The sequence below is a fragment of the Chenopodium quinoa genome, unplaced genomic scaffold, assembly GCF_001683475.1.
Source record: "Chenopodium quinoa cultivar QQ74 unplaced genomic scaffold, ASM168347v1, whole genome shotgun sequence".
In the NCBI taxonomy this organism is placed as follows: Eukaryota; Viridiplantae; Streptophyta; class Magnoliopsida; order Caryophyllales; family Amaranthaceae; genus Chenopodium; species Chenopodium quinoa.
In genome coordinates this window covers 1,294,816-1,315,402 of record NW_018744093.1, presented here as the reverse complement: position 1 = coordinate 1,315,402, position 20,587 = coordinate 1,294,816, and the positions used below count along the sequence as shown (strand labels likewise).

Genomic DNA, 20,587 nt, shown 5'->3' with positions numbered 1-20,587 from the left:
ACATCATCGAGTTTCGGGCAGGAAGGCATTTTTAGGTGTCTCCGGTAACCTTCGTTTTAACTTCTTAAATTATGTGCACTCCCTACCGTTGCGATTATTGCAATGAAGGGAGTAACTTTCAAGATTCTCAGTGTCATTTTAAATTCGATTAAGTGTATACCAAAAACAATGTTACATATTCCTCAAGCCCATTCCCCATGTAGGGGTTGGGGGGAAGAGGGAGTTGTCTTGGTCTTATAAGATAAGTTTAAAAAATACGTTCCAATATGGTTGGTTATCACTTTGAATTTACATATATAATAATTTGATTTTCATCCATTAATTTCAGTAAGATACAATAAATACATATGTACATATATCAAAAAAAATAAATAAATAAAAAGAAAAAAAAAAATAGTTCCGTCTAATACACCTAATTTTCCTATAATCTATGCCAATATCACATCCTACAATTAACAACTCTACAAATATAGCCAGAATTAAAAAAACTACATCAGCATTATAATAACTAAACAAAAACTTCACCAATCCATTTCTCAAAGAGGCGGCCTAGGTCTATCTATGTGATAAACAAAGATATTTATCACATGGCATTTTGATAAATATATCTACTTTATCCAATCATTCAACGATTTTAATGAAAAAGTTGTTAATTTATTAAGGAAAATGCCATGTGATAAACAAAAATTGTTTATCTCATAATAAACTTGTATTTCCTATTTCTCAAAACCCCCCACCCCTTTCCCAAAAATTAAAACAATAATAATAATAATAATAATAATAATAATAATAATAATAATAATAATAATAATAATAATAATAATAATAATAATAATAATAATAATAATAATAATAATAATAATAATAATATTCATCATGTTAATAAGTTTAATTATGCATCCAAATTAATTTAAATGTTTTCAGAAGCATCTTCTTTCTTTCTTCGATAAAATAGTACATACGCAGCATTAGTCTTCACCTCATCTTCACCGATAGCCGATATGTGGTTATCGTCAAAGCTATACCACCTGTTCTCATCTAAGAGCTGTAAAAGAAAAATATTGAATCAATACACCTTCAAGTCAACAGAGCATATAACAGGCAGCAAGATGATTCTGATTCACACAAAATAAAACGCAGAGTTCCATCAACAACAGAATAAGCAACTTGAATACAAAAATGAAGTGAGTTTCTTTTGCATGGTTCATATAATCACACAGGGTGTTACAGAAAGGATAAATAAGTTGATAAAAATGTTCGACCTTTACTTTTCCCTTCCCTTTCTTTAATTACACATTGGATTCCTTTAATACATATAAGCAATGGGTTACGAAAAGCATCAAACAAGCAACAAGAGTTGTTATGAATAGCACTCAGAATATAGCAAGCATAAGTAGAATCTAAAAAACCAGAAAGCCCCACCTGCCTAATTTATGTAATGCAAATGAACACAGCAGTAAGTACTCGGAGCTTTGTACAGAAATCTTAGATTTTACAAGATTTTTGTTTTTTGAAAAAAAATAAAAAGAAGGAACCATAAGCAATGCCTTTTGTCGAAAAGGATGGGATTGGCTGCTTGAACAAAAAATATACATGTGGGCATTGAATCCTCTACCTTTAGTTTTGCTATAATTCTATAAACACTACTCCTCGAGCAACTAGGAGTTGAATTTTTAGGCAAAACGATAGATCATTTATTCAAAGAAAGGCTATAATGTTGTTAGATCAACATCACAGCTAAACATGGTAGCATCATCATCCAAATTAATCTAACCTTAGCATTCACTAAACATTAAATACTCATCTTGGGCCAGGGGAATATGAGCTCTAATAAGTGAAATAAGAGGATTTATAAGAGTTGTAAGGCACCATCTAAACATGAATCTTAAAGTTTAAAGTGTAGCATATAATACGCCTCATTTGCCTCTCATTGATGACCACCATGGTGACCGACTTTAGAAACTCGGTCAAGACAGTTTATAGGCTATGGAGCAAGCTTAGAAAATTGACAAAATTTATTGGGCAGTGGAACATGAGAAATAGGTGTGTACATGGTGACTCATAGCGCTCTAATGTGGAAGCGTTGAATATGGATCTCTAAATCAATTTTAATCAGTAGTTAAGCTCAGTAAAATACAGGTGAAAAGAACAGGACCTAAGTTAGGATCTTGTGTAAAGCAAAGTACATTTCAACAGATATGCATTATAGTCTTAGTTTTGAAAGGCCAAGGCGCAAAAGTCCTTGGAGCTTAGGTGCAAGGCCAAGGGGAAGGCGCGCCCCTTTTGTAGGTGAGACATTCTTTTTATATTAATCTCTACCTCATATTAAGTCTAAAAAAGGAATTCTGGGAAAAGGTAAAAGGTAAAAGGGCCATTTGATCAATAGCTAGGGTTCTTCAAAAGGCATTGGGGATATGGGGTTTCTCTCCTTTAAAATTAGTGTAAACCTAACCATTGCAAAATCATGTGGTGGGATTTTTTAAAAAAAATAGCTAGCACATTGACCATTGACGCTTTACAGCATAAGGCAAGACATTAGGTGCAAAGGCACCAGAAACAACCTAGAAAAAAAAAAAGCACATAGGCATGTGCCTTTTGTAGGTCTTTGCGCCTCACAGAGCTAAGGAGCCAGCTCTCACGCCTCACCGTGCCTTGTGCCTAGGCGTGCTTTTAAAAGTAAGATTATAATATAGCAAAAAGAAATTGTCTCACAAGGCTGAGTGTGTGTCAACTACCAAGTTGGAAAGCAAGTTCCTTAGTTTCCTAGAGTGACTGATCTTCGGTGTTTAGCTCAATCATTCAGAATTGGAAAGCAAGTTTGGGAATGAGAATGTCCTCGGGAGTTATATTAGAAATAATGGCTCAAGAATGGTGTATTTGTTACTCAATTTGTTTAAATATGAGGTTTACCCTCCCTTACCCATGAAAGAGAAAATGCATGTCCATATATTATGTAAAAAATAATGGTACCCGCCAGCTTAAGATGGGAACGTAATGTCGTAATCCTGTAAATAGGAAAACCACTACATAAAATTCATTGGTCAAATTAAAGCATACACAGGTTACTATGGATATATTTATAAATACCAACCAGCATAATATTGTAGAAAGAGCTGAGATTCACCTTGATGTGTGCAGTATAGTGCCCACTACCCATGCTCCCATAGTGGTTGATTAAAGCGTACAGTTCATAAAGCTGAGGATCAGAATTGTTCTTATTTGCTATGTACTTCGTAATGTCAAGATCATATATAGGGAAGTTGACAAATGTATCCAACTTGTGCTTGATTGACCTGTTATATGAGAACCGTTTTAGATGGATAACTAGAACCTTTGGAAGCCTCCACAAATCCAGCTTCTTGCTTGCCTGTCGCCGCTCTTTACACTGAGGACATTTCCTGCATTGATAACAAAAGACTTTGTATATTACTCTGTCCTTGTAGAATGTTGTTCGTTCCCTGCCAACTGAACTGTCTGAAAGTACAAATATAATTGCCCCTAAAAAAAGATAGTAAGCAGCTACAGACTTATCAGGTATTCACAGGATACTGGAAGAGTGGAAGATACTAATTATTTTATTCAAACTTGAATATTGTCAAAGTGATGCAATAAAGGGAAAAAAAAAAAAGTGCAATCTTTGTTTTAATGAATTAATATGGGTTTTAATGTTTACAAGCAAATTTAACATTGTAACATTATCATGGTCGTAAATTCTGAACAAAATTTAATCAGACATAGTGACTCGGTTTTGTTAAAGTAGGCAATCTCTTCTGCCCAGTTTTCATCAGCTTTATGGATGGGGCAACAGACTATAGGTCTAAGGCCTCAATCTGATCAAACACAGTTCCTGAACCGACCTAAAGCTCTCAAACAAGCACTGTCAAAATTAACTAAGCCTACTAATGCGCATGATGGAGTTTATTTATGGCCACAGCAAGACAATAGCTTTAGAAACAAAAAAAAACACTTTCTAAGATGTGTAGCTCAATTGTTAAGCCATAGTATGATACAACACTAAACTATTAACCAGCAGATTAAAAACCTCAGAAAAACATGGATCAACTATGATTTTATAAACAAATAAGCGTACTAAGATTACGTACATCTAAGTCTCCCTAGACCCAATCATAAGATGAGATACCTCAATTATTCCGGTCATGTTCCACAGAGAAAACAAAAAAGGACCAGGAGGCCACCAAGAAAATGATTATGAGTCCACCATTGTATACCCATATAATAACTCAAAAAATTAACTAGGAAAATTTTCCAAAGAACCAGTACATGGAAGTACTGTTCCTTTGCAGCTAAAGAACTAACTTTGAAAATTGCTATCAGCCCTTACCAGCCACAGATTTCACAAGACAATCAAGCATAGAATTCAATGTCTCTTTTCCGAAGCATATCCTTAGTAATATTCAAACTCTAAGTTTGTCCTTGAATATACTTAAAAGACATCGTAGGTGGCGTGACACATGGTGCTACTTAAAGATACCAAATGTATCTCATGAGCTAACATGTAGACTCTGCTATAAATATTATTTTATATGATAATGTTAATTCTCTAAATTCAATGCACAACGCATCTAAATTTCCAAATGTACCTTTACATCTAATTATATTTCATATAATCCACGTCTCATTATATATTTATTTCAGTCCTTAATTTTGTGCACATCCTATAACGGCACTTGTTCAGAAGCAAAAGTTACATTCAGTGACATGAACTTTGGCCCAACTACAATTATTAACACCAAATTGACAGTATTATTAAAGGACCTCAAAAACTGAACATAGACAACCTTGGCAAACCATTCTTTAATAAAATATATAAATAAACCCTAAACAGGATTTTGTCCCATTGCTACAGCCTTCGTGACTTCTAACAGCCATAATTAGTCTAACTTCTATTAACTTCCCCATACTGATACCCTCATGTTTTCAACTATGATTCCAAACTCTTGAGACCATAATACACTAGCTTTCTAATGATGCCAAGTTCATGGTGTTTTCAGCAAGAATTTCAAGTTAACGTCAAAGATTGCAGTTGGATTATTGAATAATATCCCAAGTTAAAATATAGGATACAAGTCTTCAGCAAATGCACAAGCAAAAGGGATACGATGTACAGACAACTACTTATTCAGTGTATACCTTTTCTAGGTCTTGAAATAGCAAGAATATTGAACAGGATATATTTTCAATAGGCCGATTTGATTTATTGTATAGAAGATTTAAAAGAGAGAGGGGGGGGGTGGACTAACCACATATCAGGTTCAGAGACCAAAGGCTCTTCACGCAGAAAAGCTTCCAAGCAGCTATACAAGGATAAAGGTTCAGTGCGAGCTTTCTTTGCTGGAAGTCCATTCTTGCAGACTTCAGGCAAACTTTCCAAGTAAGATGTATCATATTCCTCCAGAAGTTCTTTTGACCAATTAATAAACACTAGTAGAGATTTTGATGATGAAGAGATTTTGATAGGTTTCTCTTCTCCTACAGATAGGTCAATGCATACATTATTTTCATCTACCAAGTGAAGGGGCAATTTCCCTGTTCCGTGAGTTGCATCATTGATTCTTTCTGTCCATGATGACGATTCAGAAGATGGTTCAACTGCTGATAAAATGCCATTTTCTGACATATCATATTTTTCTCTATGCTTTAATAACGGAGATAGCATAGTCCGAACCATTGATTGAACATCACCCCTTGTAGTTACATCATCACATGAGATAGGTGAAACAAGTGGGGTTCCATACGGCTTCCATCCCTTCACACTCTGAGCATTAACTGTCTCCCTGGAAATTTTAAACACGTAAACAAATTTATCAAAGCAGGCATATGTCAAGTTTGGATCATTTCGGTAGCTGACTGCACTTGACATATATATGAAATATATAAACTGACCAATAATAAAACAGCATTAATGGTCTATGGGCCACTTGTAAGCCCTTATCTAACCTTCAGTGTGGACAAAGTACACTGGCTAGGAAGACATCATATCCACCAAGGAAACTAATGTAGTGTTAAATAAAGGAGCGGGAAAGTACTTTATCCTTACCACACAAAGGAACTATAATTTGTCAATTAGACTGGATTATATCTAACATTTGAACTGGATGAAACATGTATACACGGCCTTCAATATTTAGAAAAAACCAGTCCTAAATCAGCTCAAACACTTATTGCGTAACTTATCCAAAGAAAGCTAAATCACATAGTCTTAAGTCATAAGTGGGAATTCTAAATAACTTATAAACACTTTATCACCCAAACAAAGAAAACAAAAAGAGTGTTACAAAGCAGCTCTAAAACATGCCTCCTAGGCAAATTGTTCTTTATCACTTTGCCAAAGCTCATATGGGGCAGTATGGTTGTACACAAAGGGCATGATTGTGGACCACATTGACATGACTGGAATTCAAAGAACATCGTAACATGTGTCAACCAATGGAACCTAATCAGTATTTTTAGGATTGGGAAAAAAAAAGCCAAGCAAGCGTGCTGAGAGCTAAAAGGGACAACTATGAATAGAAAAGGGAGTAAATTTTAGCAGATAAAGGACTATACTCCCTTTGGAACAATTTTATAAAACCCAAAATGATACATTTCTTTGTTCTGTATTTAGCAATAGCATGACCAGACTTGAAAAAATCAGGCAGCTGGGAGCAATACACATATGCATAATTCTTACAAACTCGTTATTTAAATTTTCCCAGCCAATGGACAGTAACCATTGGACCGGGAATCATAGGATTTACAGCAGTACTATCGTACACTAATTCTCATAAGATAACAAGTGTTTTAGTCATTCGATGTAAATACAGTATAGAATATTTTCAATCCAATGGTTGGACAAGCACACATTAACAATTACCAGGATCTAATAGCTTCATTCTGTTGAAGCCACGTCTAAACAGATGAAATAACAAATATCTACAGAATTGGTTCAAACCTAGATAACAATGACAATTTGTGGGTTGAATGCGCTGAAATTTCCAGATACCAATTTAGCTTCTGACTTAAAAACTAACCAAGAAACTGCTTGAAAGCTTACATGCTTAGTTATTTTAGAAGTTGAAGTTAGGGTTTATTGTCTAACAGTACGAGAGGAAGGTTCAACTGTTCAATGATCCCAAATTTCCACTTAAATTTAGGTGAAACCATAAATTTAGTTTTATTAAGTTCATCCATGCAGCGAGTAAGAAATTATTACCAATAGTATCTAACAATTTAGCAGACAAACCAAATAATACATCATTACATACTTGTCTTCAAGACGGTGTATAAGCTGAAGAAATATTATTCCCTTTGCAGGCTGAGGGATCCTGTATGCAGCAAGGTGATCCTCATCTTTAATGCTGGACAATGATGTCAAGGGATCTTCAAAGAATCGATGGATCAAGTTATTCTGTATCTGCAGACGTACTTAAGGGATAAATTACCACAGATGAGCTTTAATAAAGTATCAAAATCAATGGTAATAAAAACCGAAATTTTAACCTCTGCGAGTAGAAGCTTCTCATGAGGCTTTAAAGAACAAACGGCACTTAATGCTTGGATCAAATCCCTACATCGTCCTTGCTTTGGAATAGTCACAGTGCACACATTAGGCAGTAGACTTCCATCACTGCTAAAGATAGTTACAGTCAAAGGGCGTGTAGCAGTAGACTGTAGAGGCAACGAAAGATACATGAAAGGATCAAATGTCACAGAAACTTTTGCGCACACAGGACAGACCAGTGTCGACTTGTATTGGCCCTGAAAAGGAAAGTGTAAGAAGTTGCAACAAGTCTACTCAAAACATCTAGTTCAACTTTGATATCTAAGCATTAAAGCTACTCATACAATCTAGTTCAACTTTGATACCTGATGGTAAAGCTACTCAAACCATGGAGATCATAACAAGTATAGCAACAAAAGTCTAAGACTGTTTAACAGCTTCTATGTTATGCAAAATCTGTGAATTAACTTATGGCCTTCAAAATTCCTTTATTTTTTTTAAGTTAAGATGAAGGACCCTACTGAACCAACACCTCTCACAGGTTAAGCCAGCTAGCTCCGCAGGTAAGGGAATCCCCCTACCCCCAAGCAATTGTAGTTGGTGGGGCTCGAACTTGTGACCTCAAAGTCACAAGGTGAGTTCCCCACCAACTCCACCAAGCTTCTTAGCTTGGTTTCAAAATTCCATTGTTGGATTAAAAAAAAAAAAATAGTCCACAAGCCAGCAACCAACAAATATAAAAGAAATAGAATTAAAAGCTTGGTGGCTGAGATCCAATCTCCCAACTACAAGGTTTAACAAGATAGTAATCTCTTAATTGAATCTCACATACAGTCCATAATTTTCCTTTGCTCGCTCAATTTGTGGTGCAGATATTCTGAACATTATTTCTTTGAATTGCTTATGACATTAATCTAGTTTTCAAACTCAAAGTACAATCCTATAGGCACACATAGAGAAATATAAGTTACAAATATGGCCAATTAGCCTTCGTCACCACTGGCACCAAATTACATGATATGGTTAAAAGTTCAAAAGTTCTAGCTCCATTGTCAAATAAATTCAGGTCCACTTCAGGGAAAGAATAAATAAAATATATTGTTTGCAAGAATCAAGTGGATTAATTTTTGTAGATTAAAGAATCGGCACAAGGCTAGCAAGATAAATTGTTAAAAGCTGAGTACCATGTTTCTTCAAGCTGACTGCATATGAAGTACTATTGTGATTTAGTGAGCCTCCAAAAATGGAGATTCATTACTACATTCAATGTTATTCTTCCAGTTTCACTAGTTTACCTATAAATCTATTGTCAACAGACCCAGGTGTGTTGTAAGCAGTCTTTGGTGAAGCAAGGACCCCAAGCAAGAACAAGAAGTTTGTTGGGGGGAAGAAAAGTAGAGAGAAGAATGAAGATTAAGTACTCACCTTGCCAACTGCAGCTATATAATCTACTCACTTTGTCAATTGCGGCCTTTTAGAAAAAAAAAAAAAAAAAAAAAAAAAAAAAAAAAAAAAAAAAAATTGGAAATTGTAGCCTAAAAAGCATTAACAACTTGTTATTTGACAACCATTCCCATTTTCCGGCCAAAATTACCTGAAAATGACGTCACATGTTTTCTTTTTCCCCTCCCTAAGCCTCCACGAGGCCCACAACAGCTTTCCAACTTCTTAACTTTCATTTTCCCACCTCTGTTTCTCCTCTCTCAAGCACAACTACTTCTCTGGCTCAATACTATATATGACCGCATTGATCTACTTCTCACAACAACTTATAAAATCTAATCGCACGATATTAACTATTTGACCCAACTTCTCACAATTTGTTTGGAGGAGATTGCATTTTCCATCAGGTTGCATCTCCACAATATTCAACATTTCAACAATTTTTTTTAAAAAAAATTAGGTGATGAACTAACCAAATTTATCTGTGTTTTCCCAAAGTTCTCGTCTTCCATTACTTAGCTGCAAGGAGGTTTTCGACGAACTAACAAAACCCGAGAATGGCGATAAAATTGTGACATCATTCTCTTGCAAATTTATCTAGAAAAAGAGAATGGTATACACTGTAATTAACAAGTTCGTGACACTTTTTAGGCTGCAATTTGCTAATTTTTCTAAAGGCCGCAATTGGCAAATTGAGAAGATTAAAGGGTTGCATTTGGCAAATTTTCCTCCAAGATTGAACATGTTTTGAAATATGATAAATGCAAATATTTCGAAATATAATTGCACATTAAATATTATCATCCTTGGAGATGACTGTCAAACATTCAACGAAGAGATAAATGTATTTTCAAATATATCAAACTATTAGTTATAAATTATAATGGATACGTTGGGTTTCACTATACTTTTCGTTTTTTAATATTCTCTCAATTTAATCCTTGAAAAAAAAAATGGCCTTTAGGACCTCCAAAAGTACTATCAAAGCTGCTATGGCAATAAAGTACTTTAATAGAGAACAACATTTGGTGAAATTGGTTCCATTCAGAAAATAAAGAATTGGTAATAATCCTTGAAAGAAATTGACATTCATGGCATATCCATTTTTACATTTTGGTCACCATGTATGGATTCTGAAAGAGGCTAATGTCAATAAACAATTGGTAGAAAAGTCCATGATTTTTATGGTGGAGTTTACCTGGCATACATCAACAATAATGGAATCATTACGAGCTTTATGGTTTGCCCAGTATTCGTCAGCAACTTCTTCATCAGGTCTTCCATTTGCATCCTTAGAAAGTATGTAAGGTTTATCTTTAACACGATTCAAGTCTTCATGTAATCCATCCAATAGAAAAGCCAAGAGTTCCTGGTATTCCCCACTAATAAGTAAATAAACTATAAGAAGAAAGACAAAGTTGAGACAATGTAGCTACCTGTGAATCATGCTGGTTATATCCACTGAACTGAGGGGCAAAGCGAGCCAGCTTTGTTTTAAAAGGCCGAGGAGCAATTGGTGTTCGTCCAGCAGCCCAAATTTTTCTAAGTAATTCACCAAATGAAAGAGCCAGCTCTCCCTGAAAAGCGAAACTTACTATGAATAAACAATCCAAATAAGGAACAGCAAATTTTTTGCATATGACATGCAAAGCAACCTGACAGCTGGCACCACTCTAATATTCAAGATTTCCTAGATCATAAAGATCAATAGAGATATAGTATCATTCTAAAGCAAAACAGAGGACAAAGCTATAGGACCAGAAAGTAAAAATGAATTAGAACAAAAAATATTGCAAGACTTTTAGAACTTAACATTGATGTCCATAAGGGTTATAGGCCAAGAACTCAACATCCATGATAGTGTAATCTTAGAACTTAATAGATCCACACATCCACCACACATATTACATAGCATAACATACAAAAAAGTTATAAATCAGTGATTATAAAATGATGAATAAAATGTGGAATTTAAACATTTTTTTATTGTTATCAGCTAGTCCTATGGCCTTGTAAATCCATAATCCAAGTAATTATCGCCTGTGATGTTTATCAAATCATCTAACTCTAACAAAACCTCTCATTCATCTTGGTTCTTCTTCTATTCATACCATGGAATAATTTACATGATTTTGATCACCATAGTGAGAAAAATCGCAGGAAAGGAATGATACATTTGGTGCTGACTGTACAGAAGTTGTCGCGTTATGAATATGATATTAAAAAATAAAATTAAATTTAATTAAAAAAAAATAAAAGAAAAAAGAAAAAAAAGGTTTCATATTAATTAAAAAATGATTTAGGATATTTTTATTGTAGTGCCCAGCTGCTTGAAAACATTTAAAATTAAAACAGTTCCTGAAAGCCACCCACTGTTAATAAAACAAGAAAAATCCCACCACCCACCAGTCCCAAAAAACACCATAACGACCTTTGCAATTTAAAAGGGAGAAAAAGAAAAAAAATAATAAAAAAAAAACCATATGACACTTTCTACTCTCAAATCTCAACCTCCAGTGCCTTTTTTTTTTCTTGTAGTATTAGATCTCTCTCCTCTGTGATTTAAGCGCTCTTGTTCCTTCCCCCAAATGTTAATGGTGATGTCCTACTCTTGAGTTTATCAATTTATCTCAGGTGAATCAGAATTGATAGGAGTGAACCGGCCAAGTTATCAGGGTTAAAAAAAGACCCCACTTGTACCAGAAAATTCTGTTTCCCAGTCTCAAAATCCGTTGCAACAATGATGCATTGCGGCAATATGGCCACATTTTAATTCCATGAACAAACAAATTGAAGAAAAAAAGGTACCAAACTATCAGCCAATTCTCAATATCACCTATGCGTCAACCATGTATAGAAAAGGATTTAAACTTATAACATGTGGGACCAATACTTTTAACAATCAAATAGCAGTCATTGTGACTTTTATAGGATACATAAAGGAGCAACTTGCTAATGATCTTCCTCATTTTGTTTCCATTAAGTTCCTCGTCTTCTAGCAAGTTGATCAATAGTAAGACAAATTTCCTCAAAGAGTTCAAGGATTTTAGTTGACAAAAGACCAACAGGAGAGGGAAAAATATAACTAATTACAAGAGTAAAGGAAGACCAATAAAAAAGACAAAAAATACATTGAGCTGAAGCAGTATGATAGCAGCCTTTCAAAATTAATCACTTCAGCATTTATAGCCAACCAAAACAATCCTTACAGGCATGCAATATGAATAGAAAATGCATCGTAGAGAAATAATCATGAACTTATATCAAATAGATACTCACAACCATGCCCATTGGATTCTGCCAGTTAATTTCTCCGAAATAATCTTCCCTGAAATATCTAGCAAATTCTGGTGTATGAACAAGACATTGTATAGCACTATTCATATAACAAGTATTTCCAAGATTAAGTAGCCCAGTGAGCCCTGCGGTAGCACTTCTTGTGGTAACACCACTTGACTCTTGCACATTGTTTGATTCCCGATGCGGGGAAACCTGATTCTGACCTTGTGAGAGATCCATATTGCCGATTTTAGATACACCTTTTGTAGCAGACAAACCTCCGGCAATTGATAAGCCTGACTTTGAGGGCTCTAAAAGAAAAGAATTTGATTGTTTCCCCACAGGGTCATTGTTCTTTACATAATTTGTCATATTCACCTCCACAAGAATCTGTAACAAATAAGGAGATCGTTAATAAGAAAAGGAGAAAAATTGCTGATGAAGAAGAAGAAATTGAAGATATATATAACAGAAATAAAGCAAAATGGCATTCTGTATTTAGGTGCCCCCAATAGGGAATAAACCCACAACATCCGAGAGTGATTATGTACTCTATCAATGTCATCACAAGATAATTACCTCAAATGTCAGATTGCTTTTCAAATACTATATATGTCTATAAACCTCAGGAGCCAATGTTAGCAAGATCGATATCAGAATATTAACAAAAAAAAATATATACATATACAGGATAATTTGAAAGGCATTGAACTGCCAAAGAAATAAAGAGCGAGTCGTTGACTTAAATTTTGGAACATGTCATTATCAATATATGAGTCAAGTTTAGGCCTTGTTATATGGCAAGTTCAGTTTAAGGTTTGACCATTTTCTTGTGTTTATCAAATCAAAATCTGGTTAGTTTAAGATAGGAAGCTCAGGTAAAATCAGCTTTGAACACTTCTACCCATCTAAACTTCATAATAAATGAGCATCAAAAAAAAATAATCAGTAAGCAAGTATTGAGTATCACTATGCAGAATATTCAAGGCTACTTTGTAAGGGTTACTAGGTATTTTTATTAAGTAGAAGCTAAAGGATACTCACTTCCTGATCCATCTGTATGTTAGCATCATCAAGTGTTTTGTCCAGATCCATCGGTAATGAATGTTTCTTCTGCCCATAAAAGTCATAAATGCGAATCTGAGGCAGTAAAGGGCTCATCAGTTTTGAAAATATAATCAACCATACAATCCATATTTTCATGAAGTTGCATAAATTGTGAGCCAATAGAGAAGTAACGTAATTAAAAATTTCAGAAGACAGAAAATAAAATAATTACTTGCTCAGGGTCAAGGTCAAAAATCTCACAAACTCGTCTGTAAAGCTCCCTAATGGTTTCCTGCAAATGTTATGAACAGAAAAGCATTAAAGGTATTGTGCAGACCTTTCCTCGATTTGTTTTGCTTGAACTCAGAAGACATTAGGGCTCGCCAAAATGATTCTATACTGAGAAAACACAATTAAACATAATTATAGTAGAGCAACCACCTTTTTGCTTATTCGTATGGTAGATCGATCGCCTTTTGGCTTTAGAAGTAGCTCAAGGTGCAAAGGATACACTTCTACAGCTAATTCCATTTGACTAAGACCAGAATTGATAACTTTTCTCGCCAATGTTGGTCCCCCTCCATACCTACAAACAATAAAGCAATTTAAATTAAGCATATGATCCTCAATTTTAATATCACTGACACAATCAAATACTTCTAAGGTTGCAAACTGCCACATGAAACACTTGAGATATACCTAAACCACTATGGCATCAGGCTGCCAGTGCGAGCAACAGAAAGCACCAGTTAGTCAATGGAGACGATCAGCCATAGCATATTAGCATGTGACAGAAACTTAGTCAGCAATGACATTAACTAAGGAGCACAAGTTCCCAAATCTCGAAAAATTAGATTTGACCAATGTATAAAAAAGCTCAAGGCGTGCTAGAGTGAGAAAAACTCTGCTGCACCTTAAGCACACTAAAAAATTTGACTGCAGTGCACTTAGATGCACTTAATACTGCCGAAGAGCCTCGCCTAGAGAAAGAGTAGAAATGCGCTCTACCCTAATCACCTAGCTCCTCAACACCTAGGCGCTCATTTTATACACTGGATTTGACCATGGACTAGTAACAACTGACAAGGTCATTGAGCTCAAGCAAAAGATTAATGCTACAAAGAAAATCGCATCACCGATATAACATCCTAATTGGCATGTTACTGCCTTCACATTAAACAAACTTACAATTCTTTCTCATGCTGAATACATACACGACTGGAAACATGTTATGCTTTGAGCATCTATTGATTGCACCATTTCCTTATTTGGTATGCTTTATTCACATTTTATTTGTGTTCACACACAAAATACCCTAAATACCCTTAGTCACATGTGATAACAACCATAGTTCTCTCTCTCTCTCATTTGTTTGTTTTACATGGGCATATATGACAGTCTCCACCTTTTACTATTTTTCTTAAAATTTGTACCCATACCAAATGGTGCGATTTGCTCATAAAAAAATTAAGGAAGTATAATATATAGAGGTAACCAGGAAGCCAAACAACTTAAGCCAGTTTTGCACCATGCCTATTTCTAATGTCAGTATACTATAAAAATAAATATGTGTAATACTTCCTCCATTTCTTTTTAATGGACACAATTGACTTTGTGCACTATTCACATAACCTACTCTGATATCGTTTTGTGATTTAGTGTTCAGAAAAAAAAAAAACATTGTCATTTACGGTCAAGTTAGATTCGTCTTTATGTCTATTTTTCTAAAATCAAATTTTATAACTTTTGCTAATACGTAATTAAAGAAATTTACATTTGAAAATGTGTTGGCAAACGTGCTGAAAGGAAATATTTTAACTAATATGAAACGGAGGAAGTAACTTATTTAATCCACATATTACCTTTCCAATCCCTTATTCCCACTTTCACAAAAAGATCCATACATACCAAATGAGCCATTAATATCCCAACCTGATTACATCGACTCAAAATTTGCAAATGATGTAAGAAATAAATTAGGCAAAAGTGAAGTGAGAAAGACAAGTTAGAACAAACCATAAAATCAAGAAAAAGAAATACAACAATTATCAAAGATTTCAACTAACATAAAAAAAATTAAAATTAATTTTTTTTTTTTTTTTTTTTAAAAAAACAACACAACAAGGACCAAACAGAGTCCATCCACATAATGCCAATAATTTTTTAAATTGCTAATAAGAGCAACACATAAAGAAGAATACAACATAGGCCTAAGCACCCTCTTGATAGAGACCATCCTAAATAGAAGGATTAATTTATGTAGTGAAACTGAATAACAAAGTGGAATAATAAAAAGGGATAGATCTAATTGCTCCATGAAGTAGTGATATGTTGCTTAACTTAGGATGTTTGATCAAAAGACCCTCAAATGCTTAACTCCTTATTGTAGGTTCTGCCAGGAACCACTTAGTTCAACACATAGTTATTGCAACAACACCTCAGCTATTGCTTGTTGAGCTATTGATACATACACACCACACGACTCATTAATGGTCCACTAGAGAAATAAATGGTGGAAATGATTTTGAGACTATATGTACTATTGCAAGGAAATTCGCATGCCAATGTCCATGGTAACAAATTACTAATCCAATATTCTTCTTCATCTGTATATTTCATTACCTTTTAAAGAGGCGGTATTGAGTAGTAATGGAAACCTAGGAAGAAAAACATGTAATATGAGGTAAAGATGCATTAGCATGCACATTGACATGGGACTTTAGAAACGAAACTACACATACAATCATTACCAGTATCGCCTACCAAATGGGCCACACAATAGCTAGACTAAAGAAGTACATGCCAAAACAGTCTTAGCAGAAAAGAGCAACTTATCAATAGCTAAATCATGTTCTACTGGATGACATATTCTCATTTAATACCTAATTAGTGTCAATCAATCAATCAATCAAAGCCTTAATCCCAAACGTGGGGTCGGCTACATGAAATATAAGTAAGTTAATAGCAAGAACATTATTGCAACGGCAGATAAGATATTAGGACGAGTGTGGCTTTTAGGTTGTTATTGTGGATCAGCAACTTACCAAGAATAAAGCTGATTCCAGACTTCCTCCGGCAACAAGACATAATCACGTCCTTCCACCAAAGTGTCATGAAGTTCCGCTGCACTGCAATCACTTGTGGTAGATTCATATATCAGAACTTTATTATCAATATTGGATGGTCTCTTTGATACACAAGCATCTGCAGAGTCTAAACTGTGCGGAGAAAGTCCATCATTCAATTGATCTTGATTAACATAATCAAGCCAGTTTTGCCACCATCTGTGATAAACATGTCAAAGACATAAAGGTTAGGTCCTTACGACAAAATCCAACAGAAGTATTCTAATTTCCATGTAAATAGAAAAAATAATTTACAAAAAAACTAAAAAAACAAAAGTTAAAAATAAATAAATAAATAAAAAAAAAAAAAAAAAAAAAAAGCATCTGATGTCTTGTTTGGAATTTTGAACACAATAGGTATTACTACTTAAAGTGGGAAAGAAGCTGGGTGAAGTGGAAGCATAGGTATTAAAAAAAGAGCATTACTTCAATTTTTTAATTTTCTTTGGCATACAAATCTCAACCTGTGTGATGGGTTAGTGCTAAGCCATTTTGGTTCTACTCTACTTTGTTTACAATGTGGCGATTGGCTAAAATGAGTTGCTTAACGTAAATACTGAACTAGAGCCATTCAATTAGTTTTTGTTTGCGCACATAAAATTGAGCTCAACAAACCCTATGCGTACTCGACACCCAAGTAATTTGCACTAATCTGGTCTAATATATATGTTAGCTTTTGGGAAGAAAAAAAATGTGTGAGAGTTTGTTTTGGAAGAGAGAATGTCTTCTTGGGAAGCCCACCCTCTTGCTAAGGTTAAAATTAGGAATTACACATCCAATTTTGGAAGATTTTCGCATAGAAAAACAGCCGTTATGTAATCATTATCTGAGTCTAATTGGTTTCACTACTCTACATAATGCTTCGGTGACAGATTTTTATTGTGCAATGAATGAACTTTACATTAAAAGGCCTATTATGTTATACTTTCATCCAGACCAGGTTATAGACAAAACATGACTTAAAACACTGAATTTTTTTTATTTTTTACAAAGCCAAGATACAAGAGTATAAGGCACAATCAATTTAGTAGAGCCAATGTAGCAATAATTTAGATACATTTCTTTATATGAAATAGGTTATTTGCTTCAAGAGCTGAAAAGGATAAGCAAGTTCAATTTGCTATTAGTATCGTGAATTACCAAACAAAAGGAAAATATTAGAAAACCTACACCATAAAGCATAAATAGCAAGCAGCTAGAAGAAAGACCTCCAAAAATAAACAAGCACTCCTAGCGTCAAAAGCATGTCAACTTACTCATTATAATGTCAAAATTACAAATAAAAACATGTATCAATCATTGAGGTTGGACAAACAAGACAAAAGAACAATCTTCACCAGATATTGCTCTTCACAGATACAGACATGACATTGCATCTTAAAAACGGAACCAAAGGAAAATCTGTTAGAGCTTCCTCCCCTAAAGTATATAATTGGTAGTCAGTATACTTAAAACCAGTGTGTAAGCATAAAATTTCAAAGGCCCTTTGAACAGTCAAATAGAACGGAGGGAAAGAGGAAAGTTGAGATGTATAAATAAATGTTCACCGGTCAAAAGAACAGTACATAAGTGTCGTCCCATATTACAAGACAAATAGAGCTCTGACCCCACACACACTACAAGTGCCAACCTCTTCTTCTTCTTCCTACTCTTCCCAAACCCCTGAAATTTAATTTGCAACCAATCCACAACCTCTACATGAAAAACCCAAGTTTCCTCCTGCAAAGCAAACAGCTTCTTGTAGAGACATCTTGCCATATCACACTCTCAACATGGAGATATCATAAATAATCAAACCCGGACTCTTGAAATTTGTCTTATCAATATTAAAAGAGGAAGGTGTCAAACAAATCAGCCACAAGAAACTTTTTCTCAATTCTACCGGGTGAACACCAAAAGTTACCTCACTTTAGGTATATGCACCAATATCTATTATATACGTAATCTTTATTGTCTTCACAACAAAGTCAATCGCTCATGAAACTCTCAAGCCATTTGAAACAAGTATCTTGAGCAGTAATAATAGTAATCAAAGAGGGCTACTAGACAGTAAGATGAAGCAAAGTGCTTCAACTGACTATGCACAATTACGCACAAACAAAACACTAGAGTACATAAGAAACCCATCGTAAGCTAAAAAGGTAGCCAAATAGACACTGCAAACAATGTTCCTCTTTTTTTTTTCTTTTTTTTTTTTTTTAAAGTCTCACACTCTCACTTCACATCCATTTGAAACGTATTTACCCAAGTACAGCCCAATTGGCCTTTTTATGGGTTCTGAAACAAATTGCTAGCGCAAGTAGGTCATCATTTGTCATCTACACCTTATTATATGTGACGAACAATCCTTCAAAAAGGTCCCGTGATTCCTTGATCCAAACAATATCAACAAGAAACAATGACGAAACATCTATTCTCATAAGTCATAACAGTATGTAATTCCATTAATTAGATTTTAAGATAATTCTTTACCAACAGATATTCTAAAACACCTTCGGTTCCTCTCCGACATCCACTTTATTTTGGCTTTCCACAACAGTATGTAATTCCATTAATAAGATTTTTAAGATAATTCTTTACAAACGGATATTCTAAAACACCTTCGGTTCCTCTCCGACATCCACTTTATTTTGGCTTTCCAGTTTCCACAACAGTATGTAATTCCATTAATTAGATTTTAAGATAATTCTTTACTAACAGATATTCTAAAACACCTTCGGTTCCTCTCCAACATTCACTATATTTCGACTTTCCACAACAGTATGTAATTCCATTAATTAGATGTTAAGATAATTCTATACAAACAGATATATCAATCAAAAAAGCTTTTACACTAAATATCTTCGGTTCCTCTCCGACACCCCCATTATTTCGGCTTCAAGTTTATAAACACTTGATTTTTGCCACCAAAATTGCAAAAATCATTCCAATTTCAAAACAACTGCAAACATAATATTCCACTATATTATAGCCTTAAATAAATAAATAAATTAGCTGTTTACAAAAATTAAAAAAAAAAACCCTTTTCACGGCTAAAATACCATTTTAATTTGATAAAAATAAAATTAAACAATTGAAGAAGGTATGAAGTTACGGAAGAACAACCGTTGAGTAATGATATAGAAAGTATCGCCCTCTTTGCTTTGGGATTCGGCCGCCAACGACATGTCACGTATTTTCAACCTCTCTTCCTCCGGCGTTGGCCAGGCCCGTCCCTGAGCAAGGGAAGGAGGTCTCGGCTCAACAAATGGAGTCATGGATTTGCCCTGAGATTAAACCAAATTTAACGATTGATTAATCACTGGATTGTGAAATTGATTTTCGAAAATCATAGAAAATACAAATAAAAGTTAAAAACATCTTACCTCAGAATGTTCAATGGAGGAGAGAAAGGTCGAAAGCTGATTCAATGGAGGATTCAGAATGCGCTTCAACGGAGGAGAGAGAAATGGAGGGGGGGGAGAGAGAAGGGGTGTGCAGTCTGTGGAGTGACTCAGTGAATCAGCGAAAACGTGAAATAAATGTAACGGGGAAAAAGAAATGTCACCCCTATAATGAGGAAGGGGTAGGGGCTGGTGTTTTGGCTTTTTTTTATTTTCACCTTTTGGGTTAATCTGATTCGGAGCTCAGTTTTGAGTGGTTACATTCCAATCCCCTTTTAATTGTTCTTCTCCTTAAAAAAAAAAAAAAAAAAAAAAGAGAAAAAATACACTTTGATAATCTCAAATGAGCGATTTATTTCTAATAATCTCAACTAAGGTTTATTTTTTAATAATCCTAACTATTGGGTCAGTTTGCCACTAGTAGTCTCGAATGGTCGGTATTCCAGTAACCTGATAAACAGGTTAACTTTTTTTTATATATTTTTGATTACATGTGTCGCATTTCTATTGATTTAGAAAAAAAAAGTTAAAAAATAAAAAAGTTAAAAAAGAATAACCAAAAGACCAGCCCCTCCCCCTTCCTTCACCAGCACCTCCACCGCTGCTCCTCAATCTCGTCGTCGGCCCTCCTCCTTCCCTCTAAACCCTAAACCCAATCTCGTCGGGTCGTCCCTCCTCAATCATCCCAGCCGTCATCCTTCCCCCGTCCCTTTAAACCACCATCCCCTCTTCCCTAAAACCACCTCCCAACTTCTCAACAATAAACCAAATCAAAATCACAAAGATCATAGTGAAATTCAATCAACCCA

The 20,587-nt window shown here is 34.7% G+C and overlaps 1 protein-coding gene across 1 annotated transcript; it reads right to left on the bottom strand.

Annotated features, from left to right (window-relative positions):
- Positions 1 to 876: 876 nt before the first annotated feature.
- LOC110692119 (ubiquitin carboxyl-terminal hydrolase 5-like) lies at positions 877 to 20,055 on the bottom strand. The gene is made up of 14 exons (XM_021869110.1): positions 19,761 to 20,055; positions 19,501 to 19,661; positions 16,315 to 16,554; positions 13,712 to 13,856; positions 13,503 to 13,562; positions 13,268 to 13,363; positions 12,224 to 12,613; positions 10,381 to 10,521; positions 10,143 to 10,313; positions 7,501 to 7,758; positions 7,266 to 7,414; positions 5,262 to 5,795; positions 3,125 to 3,398; positions 877 to 1,045 (listed from the first exon to the last, which is right to left on the bottom strand). The coding sequence occupies exons 2-14, from the start codon at positions 19,650 to 19,652 to the stop codon at positions 911 to 913; spliced, it is 2,745 nt and encodes a 914-aa protein (XP_021724802.1). The 5' UTR covers positions 19,653 to 19,661; positions 19,761 to 20,055; the 3' UTR covers positions 877 to 910.
- Positions 20,056 to 20,587: the final 532 nt, after the last annotated feature.